Below are 21,557 nucleotides of genomic sequence, written 5' to 3'. Positions count from 1 at the left end.
GAAGTCCATTTCTTGCCCCAGAAGTAGAAACCAAAAGAATTCCAAAGTGGTTAAGTCCAAAGGTCAGAAGGAATGTTAATGTGTTTTATTCTAGTCTCGTTGTATTTAATCTAGGGGTATCGCTGTCTTCTCAGATATACTTACCACACAAAGATTCACACAGGTTCTTGACATTCACCACCCTCATCGCTCACATGAAGGCTTAAGTGCTTCCACTTCTGTTTCCTTATCAGGACCCAACTCACACCATCCATCCAAAGGGATCTACGCTATATTGGAGGTGACTGGTGAGATCCTTGCCGTCATACATATCTGAGATACAACAAAATATCTATACTAATCTTTTCTGAAATAAGAACTACTTATGTTCAATGCAATTCACTGAGAGCGACTAATAATGTTACAGTTGTCACAGTGTCCACATCAGACAAAATTACATTAGTGGTCAACATAAAGAGACTACTGGCAACCACCTCAGTGCACCAGGCATGGGTGCCAGCAGTAATGTGAACAGACTTTGTCTATATGGAATGAATCAACAAGAGTTACACATAACAGCCATAATTGCAATGTCTCTGGCACCCAGGTAATATTGTAAAAAGTCTCCTCAATGCCATGTGATTTATTATTCAAATGTCAGCTTTAAATAGATTTTAGAAATTCCTCCATTTTTTCCAAATATCAGCTTATGAGTTCTGAAAATAAACACATTTTGGTCTTGCATATACATTATCAATTTTGGCATATGCATATGAATTCAACCAAGCACAATATTCTAATGTAGTAGGCTGGGCTGCACTCGTGAGAGCTACTTATCCGTATCGCTGCGGCGACTTTTCCCGCTGTGTGCGGCAATTTGCGAAAAGCCGCGTTACATGACAAGCTCAGCTCGTCATCCGCACACGACTACCGTGGCTGATGACGAGCTGAGCTCGTCATCAGCAGCGAAGCAGTTAAAGATATCTGGACAGTTACCAGTAGCTCATGAGGTACATGTTGGAGAAGCCTGATCCGTAGGATTGTTGGTACATTAGTTGTGCATGACTTTCAATGCCAATTTTATATCCAGCTTAAGCCAATGCCTTTTTTTTATGAAAAGCATATAATATCTATGTAAAGTGGTCTTTGGGTCAGCCTCTTTCAGTCATTGGCTTCTTTCACTCCTGACCTCATGGCCTTTAGCTTCTTTGGTTGCAGACTATTCAGCTGCTGGCTTTAGCCATTATTAATCACATCTTAGATGAGCAAACAGAAGTATGTTGTCTCACTGTTTTTCTATTGGCCATTTCGGTGTATACTTCTGCCTTCTCTGGGATTCATGAGGGATTATTTTACATCTGAAAATTATGGTCAATTATCAAATATTCAGTTTCTTTTTTCTGAAAAGTAGAAACACTCACCACAAATTGGATATCAAATATTCAGTTTCTTTTTTTCTGAAAAGTAGAAACACTCACCACAAATTTGATACAAAAGGATTCTCTCCTGCCTTCCAGGGTTGCTACCTTCTTTCTGTCCTATCTGCTCGGGTTCTAGGTCAATGCCGACATAGTGCGCATGCCTGATGACTTGTGCCCTTTACCACAAGCTTGCTGCACACATCATGCATGGTCCCATCTGCTCCTCTGGGCCGCTGCAACATGTTGCTCGGGCTACTGTGTCCTTCCTGCATGCTTGGTGAATCTCCTGCAGGCTGCCCTTCTCCCGGATGAGTCTTTTCCCCTGCTGCTGGGAAACAAATGATATTGTGAGCATGTGAGATAACTCCTATAATTTCCCGTCTGGCTGTTGCTGGTGTTAAGAACACCCAGAAACTTCCTTCAGCAAACATTGGCTTGACCAATGGGCGTGTCTTGCAACTCACAATGCAAGCCAGAACTATTGGCTTCGCCAATGCTTGTTCCTACAGAAACGTAACTAGTATTTAATTGGCATTTGAAGTTTCCAGAATATTTACTGCCACTCCAGACCAGTATCCCCGGAAATATGTATACATTCTGTATATGGAAGTGTGAATAATCTAATAATAGAACCCCTGAATAAGTAAATGGAAGAGGAGGGGTTCATTCTCCGCTTAAATGTTAGCGACATTAATGCTACTTTCGCATGATTCTGGGCCTTGTATGCTGTCAGACTCACATTCGCTTGTGTCTATTATGTCCTGCATGGTAGATAGATTGTGTTTCTCCTAGACTGAAGACTTCTCAAAATATGTGCATTACAGTACAGAGCCTCCATGCCATTATCAAAGTCTGAATCACTGTCCACTGAGTGATTCTCTTTGCATAGGCTTCTTCAATATTTACGAGAAGCCTTTTCACTGAGCTGGTACACTACTGGCTCCAATGGTTCCAGTGATACTAGTCCCATAACTCTCTCAAACTTGATGATAGTCAGCTGTTCTTTCTACATATCACTTTTGGGAACAGTCACTGACAGCTGTACAGTATGCTGCTCACCATCCATGCAAATAGAGGACCTGCTGTCAGGCAGGTGGGAGCTTTCTCATGTAGTTCTTTCATCCTCAGCACATCTATGTGCTTTGTGATCACGATCAGATGTAACACACATGTGAGGGAAAATGGCAAGAGACCGATCACACAAATACTGTTCAGTGCATCCGAAGAAGAAGCAGTCACAACCTGGTTGGTCAGCTAACACAGGTAACTAAAATCACCTGGTCACAAAAAGCTCATGTAGTAGCTTAGTACAGTGTGATCTTTTATCATTTCATGACATACAAGTCTGCTAATTACAAAATGTAAAATTAAATTGCTGCACAGATGTATAAAAAATGTCTGCTAGAAAGTATTCTCTCGGAGCTGGTCCTCTTTTTGGATGCCTCTCACTGTTCCTGCCAGCAGTACACATTGTTTAGAGTGTCTGTACCGATCAAGCTGGATGCTCATAAAGGGCTTGAGTAATACAATGGCTGCTGCCTTCCAGTCCCTTAATAGATGAACCTATCAATCCACCTGGGTTGATGCTGATGTAGCAATCTTTGATACTGAACTTCCTGAAACTGGATAGTTTACTCGCCTCACTCTCTCCTATGATTAATTTCCTTGGCTTTACCTTTAACCCCCATCAAATTTCTATAATGCATGTTAAGACAGTTCCAAAATCTTCCAGCTTTTCCCTCTAAAACCTCAACAACAATCTCCAAATAACTGCTCACACTCTTCTTATTGCCAGATTAGACTATGGGAATGCAATCCTAGGAGGTATCTCACAATCACCTGCTGCACTGCTCAGGGCACTCCACTCAGCAGCCAGATTGATCGCCACCTCAGCAAAACATAACCTCATCACCCCATACTCTGTAAGTTTCACTTACTACCTGTAAATGCAACACTTACATTCAAACCATGCTGCCTTGTTTACAAGACTATACAACCTCACACCCCTCCCCAGCTCTCTGAACAGCTTCTCATCTCCAGCAAACAAAGAGGCATTGGAACTCAAACCTCTTCTAATTCCAGCCCCCAGATTCACACCATCTATCAGCCAAAAACAATCCTTCTCAGGTTCCCAGAAAATATTGCCTGGAACTCCCTTTACTTTGGTATCTAAGCTAAGCCCACCCTTCTTGCATCTACAACCCATCTCTTCCATCACAACTTCCTTCAGAAAAGTGTTTTTCATTAAGTATAAATTCCTCAGCTCCATCCCTCTGCTAATATGGTGTCGTTCTGAGCACACATTGCAAATCAGGTATCTCAGCAACACAGGCGTTTTGTGTTTACGAACGTTCCCAAGGAATAATGTGATTTCTTATTTATTCTTCAGCTCTTTACAATGAAAAAGTTGGGGCGAATGAAAGAAAAAGAAAGCGCAGAACAACTATAAGGTACACAACTAATTGTTTCAGTGTTTTAAACACGCTGTTGTAAATGACATTGTCTTGATTATGTGCATAGTAGCTTGCAAATAGTATGTGATAATCAATCGATAGCATGGGCTGATTAATACAAAGACTGGCAGAAATGATCAGCTAGAACATTTTTGTGCTAAGTGACCTCTGTTTAATCCGGAAGTAATGTTGCATACTTGTCACCCATAGGGAAAACAGCCACTACAATGCGGCCGTTTCCACACTGTACTTAACCACGCGTGCTTTACAACGCATGCGTGGTTACCACGTAAAGCCTTTACCACGCATTTCTTTACTACGAAATACGTACTAAAGGAATGTGTGGTAAAGGTAGAATTAAAAAAGGGGGCTGGGGGGCTTGTGGGGCCCCCCAAAAAAGAGTGAGTTTAAAAAAAAGAATGAACACTTACCATAAAGACGATGATTTGTGCCTTTCGTCATTCCTGAAATAAGCCAGCCTCCCTAACGACGTGATAACGTACGTGCGTCTACGTACTGCCTTTACAAAAAAATAGAAAAGGATCCACATAACATTGTAGAAGGAGAAGTCCGACTATGAAAAACTGTGAGTATTTATTTTAAATTGTACTAACTTTAAATGAATTTAGGGAACATATAAGGAATTGGGGCAAGGATCGAAAAAAGCATTTACAATGAAGATAACATTATCATGCATAGTTATACAACGAAAATTGTTGTATAACTATGCGTGGTAAAGGCATTTTCGTTGTAAAGCATATTCGTGGAAGTGGCATTCGCGTTGTAACGGAATGCGTACTAACATCATACAACCATACAATAAGTTGAGTATTAATAAAATAGCAAGAAAGGTACTAACAATGGTAAAATCTAGTTTATTTACCATTCATATATTAACTAGGGAGCTGCTATATGTTTTAGCATGTGTATATATATATATATATATATATATATATATATATTCACAGAAAAAACCATAGGTTATAGTGGATATATAGTTAGGAATTTGCATTTACAAAACCTTGAAAATTCAATGAAAAAACCATAGGTTATAGGCCATATATAGTTAGGAATTAGCATTTACAAAACCTTATTTTACTCGCATAAAACCATTGAAATTCCATATATAGTTAGAAGCGCTAACTATATATCGCGCACCCGCAATCCACTGCTGATGATGTCACATATTACATCATTCATGACATGGTCAGTGACATCACTGATGACATCACTGATGACATCTCAAATGACATCACTGATGACATCACTGATGACAACACCCAGTGACTGTATGTTTCTGTAAAGTTAAAATATGTTTCACATATTGAAGAATGAGTGGATGTATAAGTGTCTGGATGAAGAATTTAGTAGGTGCATGACTGACTGTATGAGTGAGTGATTAAATGTGTCTCACTGAGTGCATGGGTTAGTGACTAAACTGTCTTAATTTGTGCATCAGTATGTTTGTTGTTGTGTAAGCTGCTGCATGTGTTGATCAGTAGCTATAAGAGTGGCCATATGGGTTATTGATTGGTTGCCCAAGTATTTGAATGGGAGGCTGAGTGTGTGTGTGGGTGGCTGGGAGGTGCGTGACTCTGTGCATAGATGTGTAAGCAGTTGATTCACTAGGAGTATGAGTTCAAGAGTGCATGTGGAAACAGCTATATGGGCGGTTGACTATGCATGGGTGTGTTGGTGAGTGAATGGATTTCTCATTGCTACATGAGCAAGTAAGTACGTATGTAAAACACAATACATGTGAGAGTTGACAGATATAAATAACTGAACATAAGAGCCAGTGAATGTGTGAGTGGCTGTATCGATCACTGTGAGCTTGTATCAGGGATTATATAAGAGAATAAATATGTGTTATTATATGTTTGAATAAGTAAGATGTGTATAACTTTATAGTTGAGGAAATGGAGGTGTGATTGATTCTTTGCATGACTGAGTAGGTGTGTGAGTAACTCCATGGATGAGTGACAGTCTGTGAGTGTCTGTTTATACTGAGTGTATGTAAGGTTATATTAGAGTCTGAAGAGGTTCATTGTATTATCACATAAGTGATGTGATCAGTGATGACAAATGAGATGTCATCAGTGATGTCATTTGAGTTGTCATCAGTGATGTCATCAGTGATGTCATTTGAGATGTCATCAGTGATGTCATTTGAGTTGTCATCAGTGATGTCATTTGAGATGTCATCAGTGATGTCATCAGTGATGTCACTGACCATGTCATGAATGATGTAATATGTGACATCATCAGCAGTGGATTGCGGGTGCGCGATATATAGTTAGCGCTTCTAACTATATATGGAATTTCAATGGTTTTATGCGAGTAAAATAAGGTTTTGTAAATGCTAATTCCTAACTATATATGGCCTATAACCTATGGTTTTTTCATTGAATTTTCAAGGTTTTGTAAATGCAAATTCCTAACTATATATCCACTATAACCTATGGTTTTTTCTGTGAATTTCATTGGTTTTTTAATAGCAAATATGAAAAGCTTTAAAATGTCAAGTACGTGATAGATAAAAACATTTTCGTATTTATGCACGCTGATGTGCTTTGAACGCTGCAACCCCCCCCCCCCCCTCCCCTCTTTTGCCTTAGTAGTACTCTCTCTTTGCAGATACTGAAGTATAGGTTAACGCAGGCCTTTACCCCCGTTGTAATCCGTCGTGCCTCCTTGTCTCTCCATTTGATTGATTGTTGTCCAAGCATTTACTGTTTTAGAATTGGTTCTCTTTGGATCATTCTCTATTTACAAACAAGCACAAAGTCGCAATACTCTGTTTAGTCTTTGCAGATAGTGAAAAATCGTGTAAAAAAATAAAAGTAATCGAGCAAAATCAGTAGGCCACTAATTGGATCTCTTTTTGACCTCGCTAAAATAGAAATATTAGGAACAACCCTTCTTGAGACATACGAAAATAGTGAGATGAACTGAGCTCCACACCATGAGGGCTGCAAGACAGCTCGGCTCCATCACCCATCCCGCACAAAATAACGACAAACCCTATGCAAATATTAAAAATATAGACAACACACCAGCAAAGAAACAGGGTAAAACATTTTAATAAAAAACTATTTACATAACGTTGGTTTATAAGATGATGTCAGTAGTGGACCGATGTGTGAATAGATCGAAAACAGCACAAGGCTCCAAGATCCAGATAGCAAGCTCCTGGATGTTGGGTGCCATAGTTTAGAGTTCTGAATTTCAGCCTTTTTCAATGCCTGTGCTTTGTTGAATCAAAATGGCGGCTTGACACAAAGCTGACTCAAGCGTTGTTACTGATGCTATGCAGACCAAAACTGGTTTTCAGTTTGTACATTTTTCTAGATTTTTCAATCCAAGTTTGGTTGACTTTGTAGAACGATGGCTTCAGATTTTCAACATACGGTGTGGTGGCGCTGACTGGGAGGGGGCGCTTCGCTCCTGCCCCCTCCCCAAGTAAGATTTTCATACGTGAAAGTACGTTAATGGTTTTGGTCCCTGAGATGCTTCGATGTCACTACCATTCTCAAATAGCATAAGTTCTGGATGTTGGGTGCCATAGTTAAGAGTTCTGAGCAGTGCTTGTAACACTGTCTGAAGCTTATTTCCACCTACTGCAGCTTCACTATTCTCAAAGTAAGTGAGTGTCGTTTGTGGACCTGACTGCATTAGAAAACAATGTGATATGTTACCTTCCTAAACAGCTTGACGGAGGCCCCTGAGGGGCGGTGTGATGGCCATGGACTCGGAGAAGACGCTTGGCTCCGACACCCTCCCCAAGTCTTATAGCACTGGTGTAGCCTGAGATCGCCCCCGACATAGGCGGCCGGCTCCCGGGGTCCGGCGGAACTTTTTGCCTTTTGATGACTCTTCAATTCTGGACCTTGTCCCACAATCCGTTTGACCTGAAGACAAGCTGTAGTGGGGCGCCCCTTTATCGTTTTAGTTGCCATTCCGCCCGCTTTTGCTACACTGTGCCTCTTCCGCCATTCAGCTGTTTACCGCCCGCTCTTGCGACTACAGCGTCTCGCTCACCATGTAGTTGAGATGCGCCCGCTCTTGCGGTGCAGCGATAGGCGGCTGCCACAGGACTCTCAAAATGGCGGCCGGCTCTTCGGTTTTGGGCCTGGTCCACTAAAATGGCCCTGGGACACCTTGGAACTCGGACGCTTGTCTGCTAGGGCTTGGGTCCCATTCTCGAAAAGCGTCCCCTCAGCCGTGAAGATTCTACAAAAGTCTTGGGGGCCTCCGACTCCCGCAGGCTTCTGGTGGGGAGCGGCTGCCATGATTGCTCGTGGAATGGCCACGACGGAGCTACGAGATGGTAGTGGTCTCATGCTGACGCCAGCTTTAGTCTGAAACATCCAGAAACACTGTAGACTACCAATTCGATCAGTTCCGGTAGCGCCCCAACATGACCCGGAAGAGAAGAACTTGCCCTCCCCTCTTTGACTGATGGTTCTTGTTGCCTGTCCCCTCTGTTGTCATTTAACAGAACTTTTTGGACTGCTGAAAGGGGTTGTGTTCTGAACGCTGGTTGGTGGAGACATTTTGACTATATTCTTGACCTACGTTGTCGCGTAATGCGTTTTATGACACGCCGCGTTAGCGCACCCGGAAGTGATCCGAGGCGCGGCGCGCAGCGCGTAACGTAAGCATAACAGGTCATGTGACTTGTTAATAAAACTTTTCATTGGTTCATTTTACTTTTGTTAATTTAATGATGAAAAGCTTGGTCATATGACCTAAAAATTACGCTTTTTATTATTTTCGAACAATATTTTTTTTTCAAACATATGTTCTAATATTCCAGGCTAATGTACTTTCCCGGAAAATTTACAACTGTCTTGCAAGTAAAATATATTCCTTTTTCGAGAAAAAGGGCGTTTCTTCCTTCCATGACGGAGCCGTTGAGTAAAAGAGATTCGGCCTGCTGTCTTAGTCGCCGATACGCCTGATTATCAGATTCTTATCGATCACTTTATGTTGCAGGAGTGGAAAACACAACTGCCCTTGACCATTTATCTTTACTGCGTTCCTACATATTATACCTTTTATCCGTCATGTAATTGGACTGCTTTATTTCACTTGCCTTTTACTGATTCGAAAACAGTCACTAAAAGTAAAAACTTTACAAATGAAAATACTACTACCGTGTTTTGTTTTAAAAACCTTTATTGTAAAAATGTCAGTATACAAATACGGGCCTACAACCACGTGGGCCGGCCACGGAGCAAACTGAAATCGTATATGATGAGGAGACATTTACACTGTAGAAGAACGTAACGAGCGGGCCATTAGGTGACAAGAACAAAGGTGTCTAACAGTTGCGGAATCGGTGGACGTACATTTTGTAATTAAAATACGACAGGGCCACTTACAATAACATTTTCTAGATATACATTTGCGGGCAAAGAGTTACGAGTCCCATTTATACCGGCGCCATTTTGGGCGAGGCCGGGCAGGTCCAAGATATAGTCAAAATGTCTCCACCAACCATCGGCCAGACCAGAACCCCTTTCGGCCCTTTATGCTACAAGATGGTGTCTTCCATTCAGAAAATATTGGTGGCAGCATTTTGAAAGGAAACAGAAACAGCCGTTCTCCTAGTGAGTTTCACATTCTTACATTTAGGAAGAATGTTGAAGAGTAGTATGTGGAAAATCTGAAGCCATTTTTCTACAAACTCTCAATCAGACTTGGATGGAAAAAAAAAACCTGAAGAATGTACAAACTGAAAACCAATTTTTGTCTGTATAGCACCAACAGTAACGCTTGAGTCAGCTTTGTGTCAAGCCGCCATTTTCATTCAATCAATAGCGTCCCCCTGCACACATTCAGGGACCTGGTCGTGTCTTCAGATGAAACGCATTGTAGGAAAAGAAGCAGAAAGGAAAAGGAAAAAAGTTCCGCCGGACCTAGTGAAGCTGCAGCAGGTGCAAATAAGCTTCAGACAATCTTCAACTTACTCTGATTCTTATAATAAACTTCAGATAGTCTTACAAGCACTGCTCAGAACTCTCAACTGAGGCACTCAACATCCAGGACTTGCCATTCGGATCTTAGCGCCTTGTATTTTTGTTTTGTTCTTGATGGAGGGGAAACAACAAAAAACAGGCATTGAAAACGGCTCAACTGGAGCAAAAAAAAAATTACTTCTTGGGTGCATTAGGGCATTTATGATTTTCGAATGCCGTATTCATCAGGTTGATGCTCATGTTGCCATAGGACAGCATAGCATTCACCTTCTTTGATCCAGGAGGGATGGAGAAAAACTGCCAGATGAAACTTGAAACTTGGCCATCCAGATCTCGGCGCGTTCGACTCACTGTACCGCAACAGTGACCGCAACTCAGCTGGACACGCCGTCTTTCGGCGCAGCATTGTAGGATGGCCACACCAGTGCGGCAATTTGCTAGACACCACCTCGGTGCCATCCGGATCTCGGCGCGTTCGAGTCACTGTACCGCAACAGTGACCGCAATTCAGCTGGACACGCCGTCTTTCGGCGCAGCATTGTAGGATGGCCACACCAGTGCGGCAATTTGCTGGACACCACCTCGGTGCCATCCGGATCTCGGCGCGTTCGAGTCACTGTACCGCAACAGTGACCGCAACTCAGCTGGACACGCCGTCTTTCGGCGCAGCATTGTAGGATGGCCACACCAGTGCGGCAATTTGCTGGACACCACCTCGGTGCCATCCGGATCTCGGCGCGTTCGAGTCACTGTACCGCAACAGTGACCGCAACTCAGCTGGACACGCCGTCTTTCGGCGCAGCATTGTAGGATGGCCACACCAGTGCGGCAATTTGCTGGACACCACCTCGGTGCCATCCGGATCTCGACGCGTTGTGCTGCCTTCGGCCTATTCGCACATCGGTCCGCTACTGACAGTGACCGCAACTCAGCTGGACACGCCGTCTTTCGGCGCAGCATTGTAGGATGGCCACACCAGTGCGGCAATTTGCTGGACACCACCTCGGTGCCATCCGGATCTCGACGCGTTGTGCTGCCTTCGGCCTATTCGCACATCGGTCCGCTACTGACGCCGCCTCACGTGCCAACGGATTTTCTACGCTTTTTGTAGCCCTATGCCGCAGAACAGGTCATGTGACTTGTTTATAAAACTTTTCATTGGTTCATTTTACTTTTGGTTTCCTAAAGATGGAAGGCTTGGTCATATGACCTAAAAATAACACTTTTCATTGGTTTAGAACATTTTTTTTCCCAAACGATGAAAGCCCCACCTTGTTTCTGGATCATTCAGACTGAAGCTGGCGTCAGCATGAGAGCACCACCATCTTGTGGCTCCGTCGTGGTCATTCCGCGAGCAATCATGGCAGCCGCTCTCCACCGGAAGACTGCGGGAGTCGGGGGCCCCCAAGACTTTTATACAATCTTCACGGCTGAGGGGACGCTTTTCGAGAATGGAGCCCAAGCCCTAGCAGGCAAGCGTCCGAGTTCCAAGGTGTCCCAGGGCCATTTCAGTGGACCAGGCCCAAAACCGAGGAGCCGTCCGCCATTTTGACAGCCATGTGGCAGCCGCCTATCGCTGCACTGCAAGAGTGGGAGCAACTCCACAACATGGTGAGCGAGACGCTGTGGCCGCAAGAGCGAGCGCAACTCAGCTAGATGGCAGCCACCTGGGGAGGCCCGTTCACGCCGCCCCCCCCCCCCCCCCCGGGCCGCCGCACGCCAATTTTCGGAGCAGCATTGTAGGATACCAAAACCAGTGCGGCAGTTTACTGGACATCACCTGGGTGCCTGTCGTACATGTTGTGTCAGCCATGTGACACTGGACACAGACCGCTACTGACGAGGCCTCCCCCCGCACCACCCGGGACGCCCCACGCTGTTTTTCTGTGCTGCATTGTAGGATCCCTAAACCAGTGCGGCACCCAGGCGACATCACCTGGGTGCCGTCCAGAACTCTGCACGTTGTGCTGCCTTGGGACTATTCGCACAACAGACCGCTACTGACGAGGCCTCCCCCCGCCCTACCCGGGACGCCCCACGCCAATTTTCGGAGCAGCATTGTAGGATCCCTAAACCAGTGCGGCACCCAGGCGACATCACCTGGGTGCCGTCCAGAACTCTGCACGTTGTGCTGCCTTGGGACTATTCGCACAAAAGACAGCTTCTAACCATTGTTGCTTTTTGTGTTAAGAAATGTTTAAATGTTTTTAGTTTTTGTTCTGTTCATTATCGTTAAAAGTTAATAAAGTTTTATAACCTTAATTTGTTGGAGTGTTATCTATTTTTTGAAAAACGGGTGAATGGGGCCTTGAATCGGGTTATTGTCATGTGTGGGCTTTGGAAGTGTGCTGCTGCAGGATCGGACATTTCAAACTCAAATGCACGTTCTTTTTCTTACCTTTCCGAAGCATGGAGCGCAATAGCAGGCAGAGAAAGGGTGATGCACGTGTTGAACACTACCTGACCTGGCAAGTTGCTGGCAGTGCCCCCCCGCCCGCTCCTGAAAGAGGGCACACACACACCGCCGCCCCGAGTACTTCACAAATCTTTAAAAGACCATGCGCTTGTTCATGAGGCTTAAATGGTTTATCACCTCTTCTAGAACCCCTGCATCGACCCTCTGACGTTTCATGGAAAAATTACCATGTAACACAATAGCAAGCCCTGTAGGCTGAAACCCCCAAGGAATCGTGGGGCATATTATCAAGGGGGTTTATCTCCGCTTTTTTGGCTTTAAAAGCCATGAAAGCGGAGATAAAATTATCTCCCTATTACCAAGCTGTCGCTAACACCAGTTAGTGACAGCTAAAAGGAGATAGCGACCATCTTGGGCCCCGCTTTGCATGTCAGTGATATTTATCACTAATGACATGCAAAGTGGCGTGCCAAGATGTTAGCGACTGGAAACAGTCCCTAACATCGCTACCTTCTATTACCAACTTTTGGAGATATTCGCGCTAAGCGCGAATATCTCCAAAATCTAACACCTGCCCTGAGCAGTTCTTAGCCATGTTATCCAATGGGAGGTGGATAACATGGCTAAGAGCATTAGGTCAATAATACATGAATATCGCTGACTTTTCTGCGATAATAGCAAGGTTTATCTGCGATAAAAATCGCCGATGTGCGGCGATAATTTTTGTCTCTAAACAAGTTAGAGACAAAAATTATCGCTAGTTGTTCGTAATATGCCCCCGGGTTTTTGCTTGCAGAAATCGGGAGGCGGGAGACTAGCACTGAAATCAGTAGTCACACGCCTAAATCAGGAGGATTGGCATGTCTGAATTCTCTACAGCTGGGGCCATAAACTACATCCGCAGGGTTAGGTGATATCCTGGGACCAGCCTGGCATCTAAAATGGCTGCCGTGCACGACAAAATTGTGCCATTCGAAAAAAAGGCAAGATGGCGCAGCCGCTGGAAGAGATGTATCAACATATATCAGCCTCCTCAGCCACCCTCAGGAAACATAGGGGATTAGGATACGTCTCCCGCACCCCCTTATACCTAGTAATTTAATTAACGAAGCACAAAATGGCGAATTCCCGTTTCGCTACCAGTTTGCGGCCCAGTTCGCGGCCCGTGAAGCGCTTCTACCGTGAAAAATCATTTTTTTTTTTATGTTCCCCACGGGACCCTTTAATAACCCCAACAACATTCCTAGGGGGTGAAGAGGGGGATACCTTGCCCCCTTTCATTAAATTCCCCCTTAGTTTTTCACCTTTTCTTCTCTCTCGATCCTACCGAGAGACAAGATGGCGGCCGCTCCGGACTGTCACGCAGCAAAAAAAAAAAAAAGCTCACGCACAGCCGCTGGAAGAGATGTATCAACATATATCAGCCTCCTCAGCCACCCTCAGGAAACATAGGGGATTAGGATACGTCTCCCGCACCCACTTATAACTAGTAAGGGGATTAGGATACGTCTCCCGCACCCCCTTATACCTAGTAATTTAATTAACGAAGCACAAAATGGCGAATTCCCGTTTCGCTACCAGTTTGCGGCCCAGTTCGCGGCCCGTGAAGCGCTTCTACCGTGAAAAATCATTTTTTTTTTTATTTTCCCCACGGGACCCTTTAATAACCCCAACAACATTCCTAGGGGGTTAAGAGGGGGATACCTTGCCCCCTTTCATTAAATTCCCCTTTCGTTTTCCACCTCTTCTTCTCTCTCGATCCTACCGAGAGACAAGATGGCGTCCGCTCCGGACTGTTTAGAATGTTGACAGACACCGGAGAGCCAATCAGCTTTCTGCGCGCAAAGTTCCGATAAGCGAAATGTAAGCGGACCGGATCGCTGCCCAGAGCGCTGTTACAGATATATATCTTGGTTTGAACGTTAATTTCTCAAAAACTACTGGAGCACATATATTGAGACCTAGCAAAGGCACATCGGGCTAACAGTCCCTACAATTTTGCCAAGTTTCGTGCAAATCCATTCAGCCGTTCGAGCTAAAAGTGAGTCCAACCGCCCTATGGAAAACTCAATGCAAAAAACGCGTTTTGGGACCCCCCTTTTTTCTCGGCCCCCCCTTGACGAAACCCCCCCAAATTTTCAGGGGCTGCTCAGAATCAAAATGTGCCATTTTCCTGAAAATTTCAGCCGATTCCGTCCACAAACGCCAAAGTTATTAGACATAGAATTTTCAAAAGTCCCATAGAGAAAAAATTCTAACTATATATACCTACTGGCGATAGCCAGTAGGTAATATATATATATATATATATATATATATATATATATATATATATATATATATATATATATATATATATATATACGCAAATGTCCTTTGCGTGGGGAGCAACAGTAAGCTGGCGCTGGCGGCGGGGTAAGGACAGCCCCGCAAAAATGTGTTTAAACAAAGACAAAAAATTACGCGGCACTCTTCCTGAACGATTTCAAAGCAGGTTTATTGACCCATTTTCTTCTCTCCTACGCGTTTCGAACTTTACAGTTCCTGTTCACTGCAGCGTTACAAGTCCTTCATTAATTTCTAAACATTTATACGGAGTCTCCACTGTTGCCATTATGAGGCATTGTGGGCTCTGTAGTTTTAAGTGTGTTTCACAAATTATCTATGGTGCTACCTGTCAGTGTTATGTGTTTTCTGCCACTGATCATTGCTGATAGTAATTACCTTAGTGGTATCTTAGCTTGGCTTATGTGTTTGCAACTTTGTGCATATTTTACAAAAGCCACGATTAGCAGGTGGACCTGTCTATGTAAGGCTGAGTGGCTATAAACCGCTTATTTGTGGTTTGTATTGGATAATAGTGAGCTGAGTGCTCAAATTGCAGTGATTCTGGGTATGAACTCGACGCTTTCACTTCAAGGCATTCCCATAAATACAAAAAATATATAATTATATTCATAACTACTAATAAACAAGTGAGACATAATGACACCGCCCATTAATTCAATATATCTTATGTTTCAATTTGAGTATTTACAATATATTAAGAAGTCTATACGCATCAAAGTTTCAGAGTTTTAGCAAAGTCAAGGAGTTTTACATATTTACATTCTTCTAATAGATGGAAATAACATTCAGTTTGAGTTACTATGTATTTAAAGAGTCTTATGAGTGTACATGCATTTCTTCGTCTCCATTCAGACCTCTTGGGACCTTGGTTTTAAAACAGATGATTAGTTTTGATTCCAAGCGTCTTAATTTTTGGAGCCGATTACCTCCTCTTTCATGTTCCATTACCACGGCAATGCCCGAATATTTGATGTTTTGCCATGTTTTGTTGTTGTGGCTGATCAGGTGTTTAGCTATAAATGCAGATGTAATATACTTGTAAAGCGCACAGCTGCCCAAGATAAATAAATGGTACTCCTGGTATTGATCTCATTAAGTCTGAATCAACGTGCAAAGAGCTTTAAAAATAAGGTCCAACATCTTTCCTACATTAAATATCATTGTGCGTCGATGTTAATGTTATTTGGAACTGTAGCGCCTTGCTGCCTAAGCACTATTAAATATTTGGGTTTTATTCCACACCAGAAATCAATAGGTCCTTATTTACTTTTGATTTTCTTACTTATAAAGACCTCTACTATGTAGCCCTGACTGGATGGTAGCGTTTAATGAGTGTTATTAATTTATGTTTTACTGAATCAGGTTACAAATCTCATTTCCTTCTAGTAGGTTTGCCACCAGCCTGTGTTTCTTTACTACTGTGAACAGTATTTTCATGCCCAAGCAGGTCTGTAAATTTGGTTAAAAATCACTTCAAGTTAGTATTTGTCCCCTTAACAGTACATCCTTAAAACAGTAGTAAATACATATATAGTAGAATAAAGTGTGCTCTAGAAATCCCTTAATTATTCCAGACTGATAATTACAGTAAACAAAGACAGAAAGGCCATGTAAAAACTGGAAAATTACAATTTATGAAGTTCTATTTGAGTATCATGTGCGGGCATGTGCAGACTCTAAAAACATAAACATACAGCCAGTATATTTCTCTTGGAAAGGTGGAAACACTACCTCCTTGACTATGGATACTCACAAACATTTTCCCAGGGGTCAAAGGTTTGGTCTGTGATGTGACCGAGGGCCGCATTGATGCCAGGGTGGTGGGGGGGACCGGCAGTAATGTTGGTGTAGGGGAAGCAAAGCATAGCATCTATTGGCTGATTTAAAAATGTAAAGCCAGAAAACCTGGGATTCATCCTGGCTTACCTACTTTACCAAATTGTGTGATTCTAGGAAATAGTTTCATTAACTTTCCCTCCTTTTTTAATTATCACAGATAAGAGGACCTTGAAATACATGAGTTAAGGATGTACGCTGTACAAAACCTTCTCATGTGTTTGATTAAATAACCTCAACTGTTGTTCATGTATAAAAGGAACCCAGGCCACCCAAAGAGTGCACCTAACAAATGACTTGTCTCTTAGTTCACTATTGGCATTGTTGTCAGGGTGGGGAAAAGCATGAATGTTTCTACATATCACTTTTAAATTATTACTTCTCAATGCACTGATATAATCCGATGTACTAAGGTGAAACGGTTCCACCTTGCCTATTTCACTTCTAAGTGATTCTTCCCTGCTTATGCAAGCATTGCAAAACTGCAATGGGTTGCACAATTCTTTTTGTGGCCATGCATTTTAGTTCTCATTTCTGTCCCTAGCCTCGTCTTTGCCAGATGAGGGATTAGGTTGATAATAGGCTACTGGGAGAGGAAGAGATAATGAACCGAAGAGGATATGGTAGTGCAGGAGTAATTAATAACAAGAAAGAAAAAGCAAAAGAACAGGAGTGAGGAAAATAGCTGAATCAAACTGGATGCAGTGGGGGTTACAGAAATAGAGAAATACACGGTGAAACGGAATGCTAGTGTAAAATGATGCACAAGGTACAAATAAGATTTATATAAAAAAGGGTGTAGCATGAGCGTGAGAGGGAGCAAAAGACAGTAGGAGCGAAAAGTAGGAACAGAAAGTATAAAGAAATAAACAATAGATACGTATAAGCTTCCACTTTATATGAAAATCACAATCAGCACACTGGTGTATTCCCTGATCTAGGAACATTAATGCCAAAGTGTGTGTTCTGATGATGTGCCCAACAGATATTCCATTAAACATGTTTTTTCTTAGAACATGGTCTGAATATAACTGTGACCCATGGCACTGATTTTTTTTCATTACTCATTCGATGTTATGAAAGGTATTTTAATTACCTTCGGCATACAAGTGTAACAATAGATGCACATCAAATATTTGCCATCAGTGGGGTGGGCACTGCATAGTTCATTATTTACAAAATCAGAGTGTAAAGTTACTCAAAAGTGCAGACTTACATGTCTCCACCCTCAGAAAAAGGGGTGAAGCCAAATTTATAAGTGTAAGTTACTACTGCCAAAAAAAAGTAATAAGTCCAGTTCCAAACATGGCCAACCACTGATTCTGAAACACTAACACATAAAATTTAGTAGAGTTAGGGACTCAAAATAAAACATCATAGGAAATATTGTTAAATAAATTACATTATTAAGACTAGTTAAAAATATAAATGTATTATTTAATGTTAAAAAAATATACGAATAGTGTATATTCAATATTTAATTATAGAATGTGTTAATAACATTTTGAATTTAAAAAGTATGTAATAATGCAATTTTTTAAATATAAATAAATTACTTTTTAATTAAATATATACATTACTTTATTAATACCTAATGATATAAATAATTTTGTCTTGGTTTATTTGGGAATTATTTGTTACATTAAAAAAAGGTTACTAAAATAATTTATAAATAAATAATATATATGTACTAGTTATAGATTTGTTTGCATCAAATTATAATTATTTATATTTGTAACTATTTTACATAATTTATACATTTAACATTATTTCCTATGGAGCTTTATTTTAAGTTCCTACCGCCATTGATCTCTAATGGAGGGTGTTGCAGTGCCAGTGTTTGGCCAGATGTGGTGCTTGATTTACTTTATGTCTTAGCTGGATTTAGTTAACCAGGTCCCTTTTTGGATGTAGTAACAGGTCCCTTTTTGGATGTAGTAACTTTAGACAGGCAGGTAATGCACAGCAATGTGCTTACTCTTTTGTGTGTGGGTACAGAACCCTCTTTAGAACTCTACCTACCCCTGACATAACCCCTCATTACTCCTCCCTTGCCTTTCATAATAAGTATTCAGCAATTCCCAGCCACTTTCCCAACCCTTCCACATTTACCACTAAAACGGATACTTGTTAGACTCCACACCCTGGGGCTGAGATCTCTGCACCGAAAATAATAGCAGAAGCAGAGGCAGAACCTCCATACAAAAGTTTGTGAATAGAATGTTCTAGTTTGTTTATAGTACTATTGAAGAACTACAAAACGCACTACAAAGTGCATTTTCTGAATAGGCTGCCTAAATATTTAAACTGAGCAGTAAGCAACGTGCTTAATGTGAATTTTGCACCTGCGACCATGCCATAAAGTGACATTTGGCATGTTAAATGCAAATTTTTATATAAACATGGAAAAATCTTATAGCCTTATAGCCCGCTGCCAAGGGCTGTATCTGTTGTTAAAGACCCTGATCTCGAGTTATAAGCCTGTGCTACGAGGGAGGGCCTATAACGTCGGAGAGGGCTTTTAACAACCGGTACAGCCCAAGGCAGAAGGGCTATAAGGCTATTAGAGCATTCCACCCACTAAGGGTAGAATGTTCGAAATTAAAAAGGAAAAATCATAAAGATAAGCATTGGAAAGTTGGAGCAGAAGACTTATACCAGCCATTGTAAGCCTGTAGATATCTTTGTTGTCTTCACTAGAGCACTCAACATTTCAATGTTCTAATATGAATTATCACATAATAGGCAATTGGTATAAAAGTCATACAATTAATTTCCCTTCTTGACAACAGTGATATAAAGGATAAAGTACTCCCTCTGTACATTATAAGGACATTGCATAGTCACTGACGAGTTCTATTACTGTATAGAAGAATGATGCCTTCATAACGTTATGGAACTCAAGGTGACTTGAAATATACGTATCATGCATGCCAGGGGGTAATTTAACCCATGTAATACATGGTCCCACCATCTCCTATTCCACAAAGATCTTAAAATCTTGGTGTGTAGCTCTTTGATATGAAAGAGTGAGCATGTTTGCAAACATGAAGAATAAAAATAAAACCTGTAGTGCAAAATTGAGCACATCAAAAATCTGTTAGATATTTGTTGCAAACAGATATTAGAAACAGTTAAATACAAGTCAGTTTAAAAAAAAGCTACAGCAGCTCAGAACGTATAGAAAGCTTCTAGCTTTTCTCTATCTAAGGAGTGCAAAAAATAAACATATTATCTCTGCTTGGCATTGTAAGCTATTAAAATAGCGCTGAAGATAGAAAAGTATCATTCTGTTTGCTGCTTCAGTTATGCTCCTGTGACCTGACCTGCCTTTCACCATGGTTGCTGGCTCTGGCAGCAGGCATTGTGACCTAAGAACTTGACTATAATAACTTATAATAGTTGAATTCTAGCATCTATTTTTTATAATCGGCACCTGGGTGCGTCACAAGTCACTGATTATAAAGAAATTAGTGACTTCCATTTATATAGGGAATTACATAATCCCAAGTATTATATATATAGTAAAGGTTAAAATGTGTTTTTCTGTAGACACCAATTTCAGGTAACTGCTAATTAACAACTGCTGTTTCTTCTTTGCTAAAATGCAACTGTGCATTTGTAGATTTGTGCTGAAGGAAACAATTAATATATATATATATATATGTGCTGATTTTTACAGTATCGCTGCCAAAGAGGCTCTCGAGGCGCACTTCGGAGAACAAAGTAAGCCCTCCTCACAAGAGGTAATGAGGATGGCGGAGGGACTCAACCTGGAGAAGGAAGTGGTGCGCGTCTGGTTCTGCAACCGAAGGCAGCGAGAGAAGCGGGTCAAGACGAGCTTGCACCAGAACAGCTTTAGCACTTTCACAAAGGATCACCACGAGTGCAGATGAAGGTTCCAGTGAAAGGAATTTGCCTGATATGATTAAATTGCTATTTATTTTTTAAAAAGTGGTGTTTAAAAAAGAATTCTGTCTCTAACGACGCAATTTATTTTAGCACTTTAATATAACTGCCAACAATGAAAAATATACAATATCCTCCAATATAGTGCTAAAATATAGGGCGCAATTTACTGGTGACAAATTAAAATCTAGATGACAGCTTTCACCACTGACAAATCCAAAAGCCTCCATCGCAATAATATTTATGTGATATGGACAATAGCTCAGAAAAATTAATAAATTGCTGATACAAAACTGGTTATGTGGTACTTCCACGGAAGTCTGCATTTGTGCCTGCCAGTTTGCAACACTTACATAGCAGTCAAAGCACCACTCTTGTTCTTAGTTTTACTTTACTGATGGAAAGGAGAAAACAGGGTTCAATGGTGCTCCGCACGGGTACGACCGATTACAAGTTGCACAAGTTGGCTTAACCGCGCCTTCACATGCGATTTTTCACTACTGTGCGATAAATCCCCACCAGGATTGTGGAATGGAGATTTATCAAGTGGAACAAATATTTTTAGGAAGTAAAACCACAAGGAATTCCAAATTTCATGGTGGTTTAATGCAGACTTTTACCACCTGCTGAGAGCAAGTGGTAAAGCATACTGAGACCTCCGGGTGTGTTGGGCATGTTGGAATAGGGAGGAAAGGAAATATTTTTGTGGTAGGCTCCCACCTTCTTAAAAAGAACATGCTAATAAAACTTGGTTGCTACTGCCACACGAAGTCTTATGCAATATTTCTGCCCATACATCCTGGATGGAAAAAGTGGGTATGGCTCTCCCACGCCTAGAAAGGAAGGGTTTTGAAAAACCTACTTACTCTAAATCAGGCAAAGTGCGTTTCCATGCAATAATTTCACTCTACCTTACTCAGAATGGTGGCCTCTGACATGAGAAAGGATGGAAAATACGATCCTTACGCAATAGCATTGTAATATATTAGAATTGATCATTTCTTCAAAGAAAACCGAGGGATGTAAAGAAAAACAAAAATTCTCAGAATTTGTATTTTTTATTTTTGTACAGATGGATAATTACGTGACTATTAAACACTAGAATGCACGATGGATACAAGACGAATTTCAAATAAGGACACTGTGCTTGTAAAGGAGTGGAAGAAGATTGAAGTAGGCATCTGTAAATTAAGGAAACATAGAACTGCGC

At 41.7% G+C, this 21,557-nt stretch overlaps 1 protein-coding gene across 1 annotated transcript in view; it reads left to right on the top strand.

The window, feature by feature from the left end:
* POU1F1 (POU class 1 homeobox 1) overlaps nucleotides 1-20,334 on the top strand; it is a gene marked incomplete at its 5' end in the record, with an annotated part of 70,204 nt that extends 49,870 nt beyond the window's left edge. The window contains 2 exons of the mRNA XM_086949080.1: nucleotides 3,790-3,850; nucleotides 20,121-20,334. Coding sequence (XP_086805206.1) covers nucleotides 3,790-3,850; nucleotides 20,121-20,334 — 275 coding nt within the window. The remainder of the gene's footprint in view (nucleotides 1-3,789; nucleotides 3,851-20,120) is intronic.
* Nucleotides 20,335-21,557: the final 1,223 nt, after the last annotated feature.

Source organism: Lissotriton vulgaris, unplaced genomic scaffold, assembly GCF_964263255.1.
Source record: "Lissotriton vulgaris unplaced genomic scaffold, aLisVul1.2 SCAFFOLD_709, whole genome shotgun sequence".
NCBI classification, from domain to species: Eukaryota; Metazoa; Chordata; class Amphibia; order Caudata; family Salamandridae; genus Lissotriton; species Lissotriton vulgaris.
The sequence above is the reverse complement of the archived record's forward strand: the minus strand, read 5'-3'. Positions and strand labels throughout refer to the sequence as shown.